At 45.4% G+C, this 13,045-nt stretch overlaps 1 protein-coding gene across 5 annotated transcripts in view; it reads right to left on the reverse strand.

Moving 5' to 3' along the window:
• The window catches only part of LOC140266916 (unconventional myosin-VI-like), a 138,403-nt gene that overhangs the window by 93,504 nt on the left and 31,854 nt on the right, over positions 1-13,045 (reverse strand). For all 5 annotated transcript variants that reach the window (XM_072362053.1, XM_072362052.1, XM_072362051.1 and 2 more), the window contains exons 7-12: positions 12,438-12,493; positions 12,252-12,349; positions 11,764-11,928; positions 9,246-9,326; positions 4,245-4,425; positions 2,822-2,966 (exon numbers count right to left, since the gene is read on the reverse strand). In XM_072362053.1, coding sequence (XP_072218154.1) covers positions 2,822-2,966; positions 4,245-4,425; positions 9,246-9,326; positions 11,764-11,928; positions 12,252-12,349; positions 12,438-12,493 — 726 coding nt within the window. The remainder of the gene's footprint in view (positions 1-2,821; positions 2,967-4,244; positions 4,426-9,245; positions 9,327-11,763; positions 11,929-12,251; positions 12,350-12,437; positions 12,494-13,045) is intronic.

Consider the following 13,045-nt stretch of genomic DNA (forward strand, 5'->3'; position numbering starts at 1 on the left):
AGCAGAAAGCTCCTCCCTCCAGCAGGAAGCTCCTCCCTCTAGCAGGAAGCTCCTCCCTCCTGCAGAAAGCTCCTCCCTCCAGCAGGAAGCTCCTCCCTCTAGCAGAAAGCTCCTCCCTCTAGCAGAAAGCTCCTCCCTCCTGCAGAAAGCTCCTCCCTCTAGCAGAAAGCTCCTCCCTCTAGCAGAAAGCTCCTCCCTCTAGCAGGAAGCTCCTCCGTCCTGCAGAAAGCTCCTCCCTCCTGCAGAAAGCTCCTCCCTCCAGCAGAAAGCTCCTCCCTCCAGCAGAAAGCTCCTCCCTCCAGCAGAAAGCTCCTCCCTCCAGCAGAAAGCTCCTCCCTCCAGCAGAAAGCTCCTCCCTCCAGCAGAAAGCTCCTCCCTCCAGCAGGAAGCTCCTCCCTCCAGCAGGAAGCTCCTCCCTCCAGCAGGAAGCTCCTCCCTCCAGCAGGAAGCTCCTCCCTCTAGCAGGAAGCTCCTCCCTCTAGCAGGAAGCTCCTCCCTCTAGCAGGAAGCTCCTCCCTCTAGCAGGAAGCTCCTCCCTCCTGCAGGAAGCTCCTCCCTACAGCAAGAAGCTCCTCCCTCCATCAGGAAGCTCCTCCCTCTAGCAGGAAGCTCCTCCCTCCATCAGGAAGCTCCCCCTTCCAACAGGAAGCCTCCCGCTCTGACTCAGCTGCACATTCTCCTGAACATCTGACCTTCTTGTATGAAAACAGCTGTGCGGAAAGTGTCTCTATGACATCATTAATGACGATGAAACAAGCTGAACGTAAAATTAAACGCCATGAATAATATCACAGGAGGAGGTTTTCTGTCAGCAAAATGTGATTCTGGATCATTTTTAGCTGGATTGTTGCTGGAAAAATATCCGTTTTCCACCAACTTTGAGGTATTTCACGTTTAAGATCAGCTGTACTTCAGAGAGTCTCTTCCTGCTTCTTTTTTTGCTCTTCGTGGTTAAAAAGAGACGTGACCCCAGTTAGAAATCTGAGGTTTAAACAGATCGATGGACTTAAGACATGAAGCATCTTTAACTGAGGAAGAGACCTTTTGAACAACTATGTCTCTATGCTGGAAGGAGGCTGAAGATCCATTAAATTCAGTTCTGCTCCAAATAATCCGGTGCATTTAGGAAGAGACCTTTTAAATTCTCTATACTGGAAGGCTGCAGATTCCTCACAACCTAATTAAATTCCATTAAATTCAGTTCTGCTCCAAATAATCCGGTGCATTCACAGTTTTCACACCTAAAGAAGCCCTTATTGTGCTTTAAGTGACTGTACCAGCTGATCTACTCCAGGAATAAACCAGTTTCACGCCCAGGAGGTCAGAAGCACGACCCCACAGTTAGACACAGGACAGATCAGGCTAAAGGAAAGAACTCAGCAGCAGGATTCCCTCGTTACAGCTTTAAATGAACGGCACCAGCCACCTCTGAGGCCTTTTCAGGGAATCACAAACTGAACTGGAGGCTGAGAGAGCCTCTGCCCACATGAAATATCTGTGACCTCCAGCCTTCCAGCAGCATCCAGGCACCTTTTGGACTTTTCCAAATCAAACTCATTTCACCACCCGGGCGCTTCGCTCCAACTCCAGATGGCTCGCCGCTCTCTTCGTAATGCGTGTTGGCCGAAGCAGTCGGAGCAGATCTGGCACGTATCGGGACAATAAGATGAGGAGGCGGGGACTCCAGCTGTTTGAGCTCCGCCAACGAGACCCAAACGAGCTCCTCTGGGCCTCGTTTTACTTTTCTGTGTATTCTGGTGTCAGCTGAAATCAGCAAAGAGCGTCTCTCTGGACGGCGTTAACAAGACAAGCAATGCTTCAACCATCTGCTCCTGCCTCAGCGCGCGAGTTAGCTCAGACCTGCGAGCTTTAAAGTGCTAATGAGCTGATTGGGCTGCCATTCATCCTCAGATCAGGATAAAATCTCTACATTAGCTGCTTTTCTGACTCCGGCAAACGCAGAAGGAACTGGTTTTACAGCTACGATGCAGACGTAGATGGCGCTCAGTCACCTCTGAAGGTTGCTATGATACGAGATGTTTAAGTCGGGCAGAAAGGAGGCTTTACTGAGTAAATTATCAGCCTGTTTGTGGTGATCTCATGAAACTTTTTAACTAAATAACTGCTGATAATGATGAAATAAAACAGCTGGGGTTGGAGGTGCAGTGAAGCACGATGAAGCTGTGGGTGGAGATAAAGATGGAGAGGCTGGACCTGGCGCTGTGATGTAACAGCACTCTGAACGGGTCACCGATGGAGGCGGAGCCTCACGGTTTCCATGATGATGTCAGTGACCTGAACTCGGTCTGATCAGCCGCTTCCATCTCAGCAGAAAAGCTCGTCTGCAGGCGGCAGCGGAGGGACGAAGGCAGGTGGAGCGAGGCCCATTTACATCTTAATAGATGTGCTAAAACTAGCTATCTGAAGATATCTGGAGCTTCTTTGCTGGAAAATCAAACCGGTGAATGTGTGATTCTGGTGATAAGCTTGAGAGGGACGACAGAGAGTCTCACACCAGAGAAAAGTCCTGAAGCAAAGAGCCTGCGGTCCACAAATTAAACCCTGAATCATAGTTATTCTCTGCATCAAACACTGAAAAATAAACCCAAACATCTTTTTAAACAGGTTTTCATTAGTTTCCTGAGCAGAAGCAGCTCAGCCAGCCGGTCTGAGCTCCATCTCTCACCTCCCCCCGACCTCAGAGACATTAAATCCTTACATTCAACAGGACACACTCAGTTTAAGGTAAACTTTAGGGGGCAGCAGTAGATAGTAAAGGCTGTAAAGTGTCCTGTGAGTGCGAGAAAAGCAGGAATCTCACTTGATGACTGTTCCTTTGACGCCCCCTGCTGATGTGAGCATGACCCTGGTGGTGAGGCTGACTCTCAGGTCCTCCTGCTCCAGGCCCAGCAGCTCAGCACAGTGCTCCACCGTCTCACTCGACTGGTTCTTGATGGTGCAGCCGCCTGCAAGACAGAGGGGAGGGCAAACATCAGCACGACTATGTCAGGCGTCAGATGGCGAGGCGGCGCTTCCACGGGCTGCCTGACTGTTTGCCTGAATTAGTAAATATCTCCCACTAAGTGTTAATGTGCTCATTGTGAGGCAGAAAATGCAACAAACTACGTCCATCTGACTGTGTACAGGGTTATAACAGGGTTATAACAGGCTAAAACAGGCTAAAACAGGTCAAAACAGGTTAAAACAGGGTTATAACAGGTTATAAAAGGCTAAAACAGGTTATAATAGGTTAAACAGGTTATAATAGGTTAAACAGGTTAAAACAGGTTAAAACAGGCTAAAACAGGTTAAAACAGGCTAAAACAGGCTAAAACAGGCTAAAACAGGCTAAAACAGGTTATAAAAGGCTAAAACAGGGTTATAACAGGCTAAAACAGGGTTATAACAGGCTAAAACAGGCTAAAACAGGGTTATAAAAGGCTAAAACAGGTTATAACAGGGTTATAACAGGCTTTTGTTCTATATTATTTTGTTTTAACTCCATGTTTTAGTTAGATAATTTAACTATTTAGCTTTTCATCTATTTTGTTCATTTTACACCTTTTTATCTCATTTTACTGCTCGAGTCTTTCAGTTTTTAGCTCCAGTGTTTCCTCAGGGGGGGCGACCACACTGGGAGCTGCTTTTGGTCAACTGAGGGGGGGCTTTCTGTGGCCTGCTCTGGCCCAGGTGGCTGCAGGACTCTGCACCTCGGTGTGGGGCCTCTTGTCAGCCCGGGGGGGCTGTCTCTCAGGCTTTTTGCTTCCCTTCGGGTCGTGTCTCTGTCTGATAGGTGCAGTGGGTCTGAGCTCGGTGTCTCTCTGGGTATTTATGGGGGTGGGAGGGTTGGTATGTTGTATATTATGGTAGCTTTTAGCCTCTGAGGCACTTTGTGTTGCTTTTAAAGTATAAAAGGTGCCATATCAATAAAATTTGATCCAAAGCAAATCTAATTATAAGTATCATCTGTCAGACAACGTTTTCATCAACTGAAACTAAAATTTAATTTATGGAGGAGCTGCTGTGCATCAAACCAACTCCTTCATGAATATAAATGTGAGTAGAAACAGTAGAAATGAACATTTCATCATCCAAAAGCTGGGTATCAAATGCATGTCGGGGGGATTAATCCCACCTGGATCATTTTTCACCTTCATCCCGCATTAATTCACTTTTAACTGGCTGGTTCAGCCTCAGGTCGCTCAGAGCCCCGTTTCAACCCATGAAGTTTCTCTGCAGCTCACCTGATGTGCTGCCGGCCTCCTCGAAGTCCACGTTTCCCAGGTGCAGCACGCCGGCCACCACCCTGAACAGGTCCAGCTTCTCCGTGTCGTCCAGGCCGATCTTCTTCATGGCGACGCACATCCTGTTGAAGTCGCCGTGGTCGTCCAGCAGCGGGTCCTTCAAAGGGCCCAGCTTCGTGTGCTGAGGGACCGGGACACAGTTCAGACACTTACTGACACACTTTCTTCCTTTCAGACATTCAGGAAATGAAAGCAGGGAGAGAAGTTCTCAGAAAACGACAACCAGCAGCAGAGAGAAGGGCAGAAAGCACACCTGAAAACCCCCCCAGGAGCGTCACATCGATCTTCCTGCAGCTAATTCATGAGGCGAATTAAATCGAACCCACAGCCAATCACAGCAAAGCTTTTCTGCTCGAGCTGCTGGGTTTTACGAACAGTTCAGTTTGTGGTTAAACAGCATTCAAACTCCGGTAAGAGCTGAGAAACTGCAATAAGACACGTGAATATACAGGAAAAACAGGGGGTTTTAAGGTAAAACTGACACACTTTCCATGACTGAGGGATATTCAGAGGATGGGCAGCTTTTAGAGCACATTTCCTTCCAATTTTAACCTAATATGGGCTGTTATTTTAACAGTAACTAACTGTGTTTTATACCCAATGGATCACTAGGACTTAATTAGCCTTTTTGAATGGAAATAACTTGCTGATATGGCTGCATGATGCTGAATAAGAAGAGGAGCCAGAGGACCCTGATCCCAGAAAACTGCTTAAACAGGATCTAAGATAAGAAACGAGACTTTTTTGTACTTTTTAGCCGTTTAGAAAGGGAAGTGGGGGTGTGGTTTACCAACGGCCGATAGGTGAAGCTGCACTGTGACATCCTGAGATGCACGAAAGGAATCGCTCAGCAGAGGACGGCAGGAAACAAAGCCACCAGCAGAAGAAACAAAGGTAAAAGCGAAGATAAAAGCAAAGATAAGGCGCCGGTAAGAAAACAGGAGGAGCACCAAATCACCTGGTCATCCTGACAGGAGACGGAGCAGTGAGGAGACACAGCACATCATTCATCAGTTGGTACAGCACCTCCTCTACAGCTCATTCAAATGTGCACGAAGCCCTCAAACAGTGGAGGGCAAACAGGCCTGCAGGCTCTTATCTGAGGATACATCAGACCCTGCTGCTCCATTTACCCTCAGGAGGTAACACAAGCTTCCCCTTTCCAACAGTTTCATTTCACTTCCCTGCTCATTTCCAACGATAAGAAAGTTTCTTTTTGCAGTAAATTTGTTCTTTAGCTCGTTTGTTGCCTGCTTTAAGTTCCCCATCACACCAGATTTACTCTGGAATTTAATCTAAAAGATGTTCCCGTGACTGAAGGTGATGAAACATTACAGCAGAGTTTGGTGATACATGTAGACATATGCTGCAGCGATACACTAATCTAACGATACGATACACGGCATTCAGCCGATTCGATACGATTTTATACGATTCGATTTAATACGATTCAATAAAAAAATTTTCGATTCAATTTTATACGATTCGATAAAATTTTATACGATTCGATACAATTTTATACGATTCGATTTAATACGATTCAATACCATTTTTTTCGATTCAATTTAATACGATTCGATACAATTTTATACGATTTAATACAATTCGATTAAATTTTATACGATTCGATAAAATTTTATACGATTCGATACAATTTTATACGATTCGATTTAATACGATTCAATACCATTTTTTTCGATTCAATTTAATACGATTCGATACAATTTTATACGATTTAATACAATTCGATTCAATTTAATACGATTCGATACAATTTAATACGATTTAATACAATTCGATAAAATTTTATACGATTCGATACAATTTTATACGATTCGATACAATTTAATACGATTTAATACAATTCGATAAAATTTTATACGATTCGATACAATTTTATACGATTCGATTTAATACGATTAAATACCATTTTTTTCGATTCAATTCAATACGATTCGATACAATTTAATACGATTTAATACAATTCGATAAAATTTTATACTATTCGATACGATTTAATACGATTCGATACGATTTAATACACATCATTTTCTGAAAGACTTTAAAGGGACAGTGTGATTTGACATGAATCGTCACTGATTGGACCGATGGTCCGACCTTTGAACCGGAAGAACAACACCGCCAGACAAACGGAAACAAACCAACATTCAGCGTACGCAGACTCATGTTTATGTTGTTAATATTACATCATCAACCTGATTATTTTACTTGCTAAATACCATAAACACAAATCCAAATTCTCTGATCACAAAACATCTTTTTTCATTTTTGAGAAGGAGCTCAAACAATAAATTACAACAATCCTACGTTCTATAGACAGAAAAGCATCAAAACCACTGAGCTATGCACTTTATATAACAACTAATTTATTACTATTTTGTATAATGTGACCCCCCCCCCCCCGCATTGTTTTGTATTATGTTAATTTTGTCTGACTTTTCAATAAAGTTTGCCAAAAAAATTTTTTTTAAAATTTAAATCAAAAAAAAAAAAAAAATCGATACTTTATCGGGAGCAAAATATCGATATGTATCGCAGTATCGATAAAATGGCTCAGCCCTCGGTGTAGGTGCAGCAAACATGACCAGAGTGATAAAAACTGTCCGATGACATCACATGTTTGGTCAGCCGGTGATGAGGACACTGGGATCATCTCATCCAGGACGTTCCACCATGTTCTGCCCTCAGTTTGTCCCTTTAAGTCTCTCCTTCAGCTGGATCTGAACCAGCTGGATCAGAACCAGCTGGATCAGAACCAGCTGACGGGCTCGGCCATGTTTCAGCTCTGAGAAACTCTGCTGCTGCTCAGCAGGACGTTTGGGTCCAATGGGTTTGGAGGCATTTACTGGAGCTGGAGCAGATCAGATGTTTCAGCTCAGAGTTCAGCTCCATCATCAGTGAAGATAAGTGAGCAGAACCTGTGGCAGAACACCTTTTTCCAGAACTCTGCAGCTGCTTTAAGGACTTTTTGGCTAACTAGCGGTTAGCATGTAGCAGTGGCTAACTAGCGGTTAGCATGTAGCAGCGTAGCCTCTGTGGATAGTTGTCTCTGACAGAGACACACCTGCCTCCTGAAGGCTGGTTCTGATCCGTTGGACGGGCCTTTGAGGGTCTTTCTTCCCCACAGCAGTGAGGATTCCTTGGCCTAACAGTCCCTTTGTGACCACAGAGCTCACAGAAACCAGCCGAGGTGTCTTATCCCTGCACTGATGAGGCAGTGAAACACACCTGAGGAACCACTTACATTATGGACCCTGAAACGAGGGGAAACTGTGCATAAAAAGTTCTGTAATGTCCACACGGTGGATCTGAGACGGCTGGAAATAACCACAGAAACAACCAAATGGACCCGTTTTGGGGGATGATGAAGGCAAGAAGATCTAAAACGCAGTTATGACACATTATTCATGGTTTAGCTAAACGGAGGCAGCTTTTCTGAGGAAGTGATTAGCTTAATTAGGAATGTATGAGGAGAATATTTGTAATTATCAGCAGAGCAGCAGATTATTATCAGTGTTCCTTTTTGACTGCTGTAATAATTAATAATGCAGGAAATGCACTCCGAGGCAGTAATTAATCAAAGCTGCAGCTCAGTTCCCACAATGAGGATTTTTCTTCTGCTAAATGAATGCAGCGCATCAGACGTCTTTAGCTGTGGTGTCGTTTTCAGTCAAGCTGCTAATTAAAATGTTTGCTGTGTGAATGTTAAGATCTGAGATGACGTATGCAGGCAAATATCTGAGAGGTGAAACAGAGCCTCGTTTAATCGGCTTCATCCTGCTTTTTTAATGAGTTTAAAAGGTTCAGACGCCTGAGGTTTGAAGACTTGACAGAAGTGTATTTCTGAGGAAAACATCAATATGAAATAAAGTGTTCTTTTAAATAAGAAAGGATCGAACAGGTGACCCCTTCCCTGCGGGGATCTTTCCGATTACACTTGAACGCATCATTAAACAGTGATTTTTGTGGCTGTAAATCTGTGCTGAGACGTGCACGAGGAGAAGGGAACGGACGCCGGAGGCGGAAAATCTGCTGAGTCATGGCGAACGGGAGGTAACAGAGTCAATGTTTCCTTTCTCACAGCCTCAGGATGGCAGAAGACATCTTTTCTTTCCCCTCAGTTTGCTTTCGGCGCGGACAGAGAAACTCGGAGAAACTCTGCTGCTGCTCAGCAGGACGTTTGGATCATTATCTTGTTGCAGGATGAAGTATGAGTAAACATTTCAGACAAGGGGCGGAGCTACCAGCCACCAAACACCTACGTCATGTTCCTGTGGAACCCAGAAAAGACCCTGAAGGAGCTAAAATGGTTCCAGGAACTGAGGGTCGTGGTTCCTAGTGTCTTCATGTCAGAATGCACCAAAAAACGTCCCTATGAAAAGGTTCTAGGAACTGCAGATGGTTCCTGCAGTGGGAATGAGTTTGTCCCTTTAAGTCTCTCCTTCAGGTGGACCTGAACCAGCTGGACCTGAACCAGCTGGATCTGAACCAGCTGACGGCCTCGGCCATGTTTTAGCTCTGAGAAACTCTGCTGCTGCTCAGCAGGATGTTTGGATCATTATCTTGTTGCAGGATGAAGTATGAGTAAACATTTCAGACAAGGGGCGGAGCTACCAGCCTCCAAACACCTACGTCATGTTCCTGTGGAACCCAGAAAAGTCCCTGAAGGAGCTAAAATGGTTCCAGGAACCGAAGGTTGTGGTTCCTAGTGTCTTCATGTCAGAATGCATGAAAAAACGTCCCTATGAAAAGGTTCTAGGAACTGCAGAAGGTTCCCACAGTGGGAATGAGCCTAAAGTGACCCAGAGACACCAACAGGTGACTCTGTTCCATCTCATTTCTTCACCAAACTTCAGATCCTACGAGCCAAACTGAAACCGAACCGAGGTCAGGAGGTCAAACTGAGCGGATGAACTGTACCTCTGGGCTCTTGCGGTTCTGCAGGATGTTCTTGTCCGTGTCTTTCGTGGCGAAGAAGCGAGTGCATCCTCTGTTCAGGTACTGCAAGACAGTCGGAAAGCAGAAGTGAGCAAAACATCTGGAAAAAAGAAGCGACGACTCACCTGAAGGGAAACAAACACATTTAGGAGATTATAAAGGAGAATAAAAGCAAGAAATTTGAGCTGAAAACGCAGCTCGTTTCCTGTAATAAATCCTCAAACACGAGGCTGCGTTTCTGCCTAAATGTTTGCTGGCAGGACCATCCTCACATTTCTGCCGGCTGCAGCAGTCCTGGAGTCAGATTTACATTTGCACAGCGAGCAGTCCTGTCCTCTGGGATGGATTCTGGAGCAGTTTTAATGCTTTTGCACCAGCCGGCGCAGGGAAAAGGCGACTTCCAGGTGTCCTTTGGGGTGGAAGGAGATTTAAAAGCGTCCAACAGATGGACGGAAACTAAACGTCTCATTACAGCAGTGAGGACTGGTGATGAGTCGGCGTATTTCCTTTTATTTCTCCTGCTCGATTCCTCTGAAAATGTTGAATCTCAGCTGAGGCAGACTGTCCCTGAGGGTCTGAGGTTTCTACCCTGATTTGTTCTTCTATCAGCTTATTTCCTTCCTGTCTTACTCCCCTTTCTTCATTTATTTATTGCTTCTTATTCATCTTCTTGTGCCCTCCCTCCTCCTTTTGAATCCTTGTTTCCTTTCACAAGTCCTGTCCTCTTAAGTTCTCTCCTTCCTTCCTGCTCCCTTGCATCCTTCGTTCCTTCCTGCCCTGCTTTGTATCCTTTATCTCTTACTTAGTTTCCTTCTTCGCTGCGTTTCCTTTCATTCTTTGGTCAGATTCACTCCTTTCCTCCTGCCTTCCAGTTCCACTGCTTCCTTTCCATGCTTCCTCCTCATTAAACTTCCCTTCTGAGGGTTCGGGTCAGAGGTCTTTCCTTTCTTTCTGCATGAACTGAACTAATCTGCTCGGGTCTGAACGCACTTCTCTGATATTAATGGATCTAATCTGTCGAGCTCGGACTCCAGCAGCAGTTTTTACAGAACTCTGTGAACCCGTTTCCTCTTTTTTGTTCACACAGCAGGTAAAACTGCAGATATATGAAGCCATTAGATGCCGTTAAAGTGCCTGCAGGAGGCGTAATAACCTGCAGGGAGACAACAGTCAGCACTTTAAGGCTCAATAACAACGCAGGTGAGGACAAACTATTGAACTCAGATCCGTCAGAGGATGTTTCTGTTTCTTATCCAGCAGTCGAACCGACTTGATTTAATTTGATTCTCGTGTATTTCCGACTTTCTGTGTGTCCTGAAAGCGTTTCAGGTCTGAAGAAAATGATCTTTGGATCGTTTCTGTACTTTTCACAAAATTTTCAATGCTTTTTTATCGATTAAATGTCTGATGAGGACAGGACTGAGGACCGAAAATCAATACTTTACTCATCTCAGCAACAGTCATTATCTGAGCTTTAGGTTCTGAGGCTGCAGGATCCATCTTTAAATGAATAAATCCACTGAACCTGAGTAAAAACGCAGGTCTGATCCTCCCACAGCTGAGCTGGTGTCGCCCTCTGGTGGTCAGAGGAGGCGCAGGCTGCGTTTCACAGCTCCATGAAGCTTTAAATGTGCTCATTTGTGTGATTCTGGGGTCTCTGTGGGATCCCAACAACGGAAAACCGGGTCAGGTGGAGCCCAATCAGGTTTAAGACGCTCTGCCAGCGCCACCAGGACATGAAAATGCTCGTTTTTTCCTTTTTACCGTCTTTATTTTGACAGATAAAGGAAAGCGATGCCGGAAAAGTGTGAGTTACCGACCCGGGGTTGGAATAAAAGTCTGCTGTGAAGGAAAATCCCAAATCTGACGCCGCGTTTTTAGATTCAGCTTCAGTCTAAATCCCTTTGAGATCCGTCTGAACCGACACTGGACGGCTTTTTGTCCTAACTGGACCCAAAATTTCCTGCCTGGTGGTTTCAGTAAATGGATAAAAAACCAACCCATGAAGCTTTCACTTTGTTCTGGATGGAGTTCAGCAGTTCCCTGTTTAAGACTGAAGAAGAAGAGCTCCTCCCGCAGTCTGAGCAGGTGGGGGAGGAGCTTAAAGTGCTCACGGGCGCTCCGTTATGAGTCAAAGCGTGACGCTTCATCGCTGCCTCCCATATGTGGGCATCAGGACTGAAAATGGTGACTTTATGACAGCAGAAAAGGTTAAAAGACCAAGTCAAAGACGGAAATGATGCCATTATGTGCTGATATTATATATATAACCGCTGAAACAAACCATGTTCAGCTTCAAACGTTGCTGTTCTGCAGCATCTAACAGCACAAAAACAACATAACCACAGGAATTACTGCGTCTTTAAGGGACTATTTCCAGCAGCAACACCTCAGAGTGATGCAGCTCCTAAAATCAGGCTGAAATCTTGACTCTTTTTGCACACTTTGCACTTGTTGACAGACATAGAGCCTCATTTCTTTTCCAAGCGTTGGTTCGTACCCTGAATGTGTCGGGAGAACCGAGGTGGAACTTCTGCCTGATGTCCTCGGTGGCGCCGGCACACAGGCGATAGAAGATGTGGTAGTTCCTCTCCTCGGTGCCCTGTCTGCAGATCCTCGACTTCTCCAGCAGGTAATGCGACACAAAGCCGCCCACAACGGCGTTCTGACGGGAAACACACGACCTTTTAGTACACTTACAGTCACTCCTGTCAGGAAAACACTCAGAGATGAAGTGAATCAATGGTTTAAATGGAAGAAAATGCCGGCAAGATGGCAGAAAATCTATAAGCTACAAAGTGGCCATGAGGCGTAAAGAAAGGTGCTGATTTATCAGCTGCATGCAGGCCTGCAGCCTCTGAGGTCTGGGCTCATTACAGCTTTGCTCCGGAAGCATTGGAGGGAAATCAGGTTCATCCACCAATGCAAAAGGTTTCTGAGGAGGAACAGGGAATCATTTCCCTCAGGATCAGAATCAGAGCAGAGCACCTTCTCATTGAAGTGGATTTCCACAAACTTCCCGAAGCGACTGCTGTTGTTGTTCCGGACGGTTTTGGCGTTTCCGAAAGCCTCCAACAGGGGGTTTGCTGCAGGGGGAGAGAGTCGGGTCACAAACGGACAACAGGAAGGCACCAGAGAAGAGGTTTTCCATGCTGGGAAAAACTCAAATCCTACCTTCCACTATTCTCTCGTCGATGTCCTGTCCTGTTCCATATGAGGTGGTCAAGTATCTGAAAGGAAGCAGAGTTACTGTGAAACACACTCCACTGCCGTTAAATAATATGAGACAGAAGCAGCAATGACACAGCGACATCACCGAAGAAAGTCGGCGTCCTTCTGAAGATATTTAGATAACTGGAGATCCATATAACGGAGTGAACGGGGCTTAGAGGATGCAGCCTCTAAATAAGGCATTATCTGTCTTTATTTCACCAATACTTTAAGAAGAATGAATGAATGAACGTGTGCTATAGCTCTGTTAGCTCATAGCTGCTGTGTTGTTGTTATTGGCGGCTATCGGGGGGGCTTATAGAGGCTTTCTACACACTCGATGATGTCATCCACACGCCCCCCTGCAGCACAGCTCATTTACTCCGGTAAGAACGTCCATCTTACTCAAAATCTGATAAATATCCTGCCATGTTGCACAAAACTATCAGCAGCAAACTCTGTGTGAAGTTAGCCGACTGTCACAGAGCACGGAGTGGATAAACTGTGCTGCAGGAGGGCGTGTGGATGAAGTGGTCCCAGTAGAGTGCCTGTGTAGAAATCCCTCCGTTAGC

This window comes from Leuresthes tenuis, unplaced genomic scaffold, assembly GCF_036924035.1.
Source record: "Leuresthes tenuis unplaced genomic scaffold, fLeuTen1.0.hap1 SCAF_13, whole genome shotgun sequence".
NCBI lineage: Eukaryota > Metazoa > Chordata > Actinopteri > Atheriniformes > Atherinopsidae > Leuresthes > Leuresthes tenuis.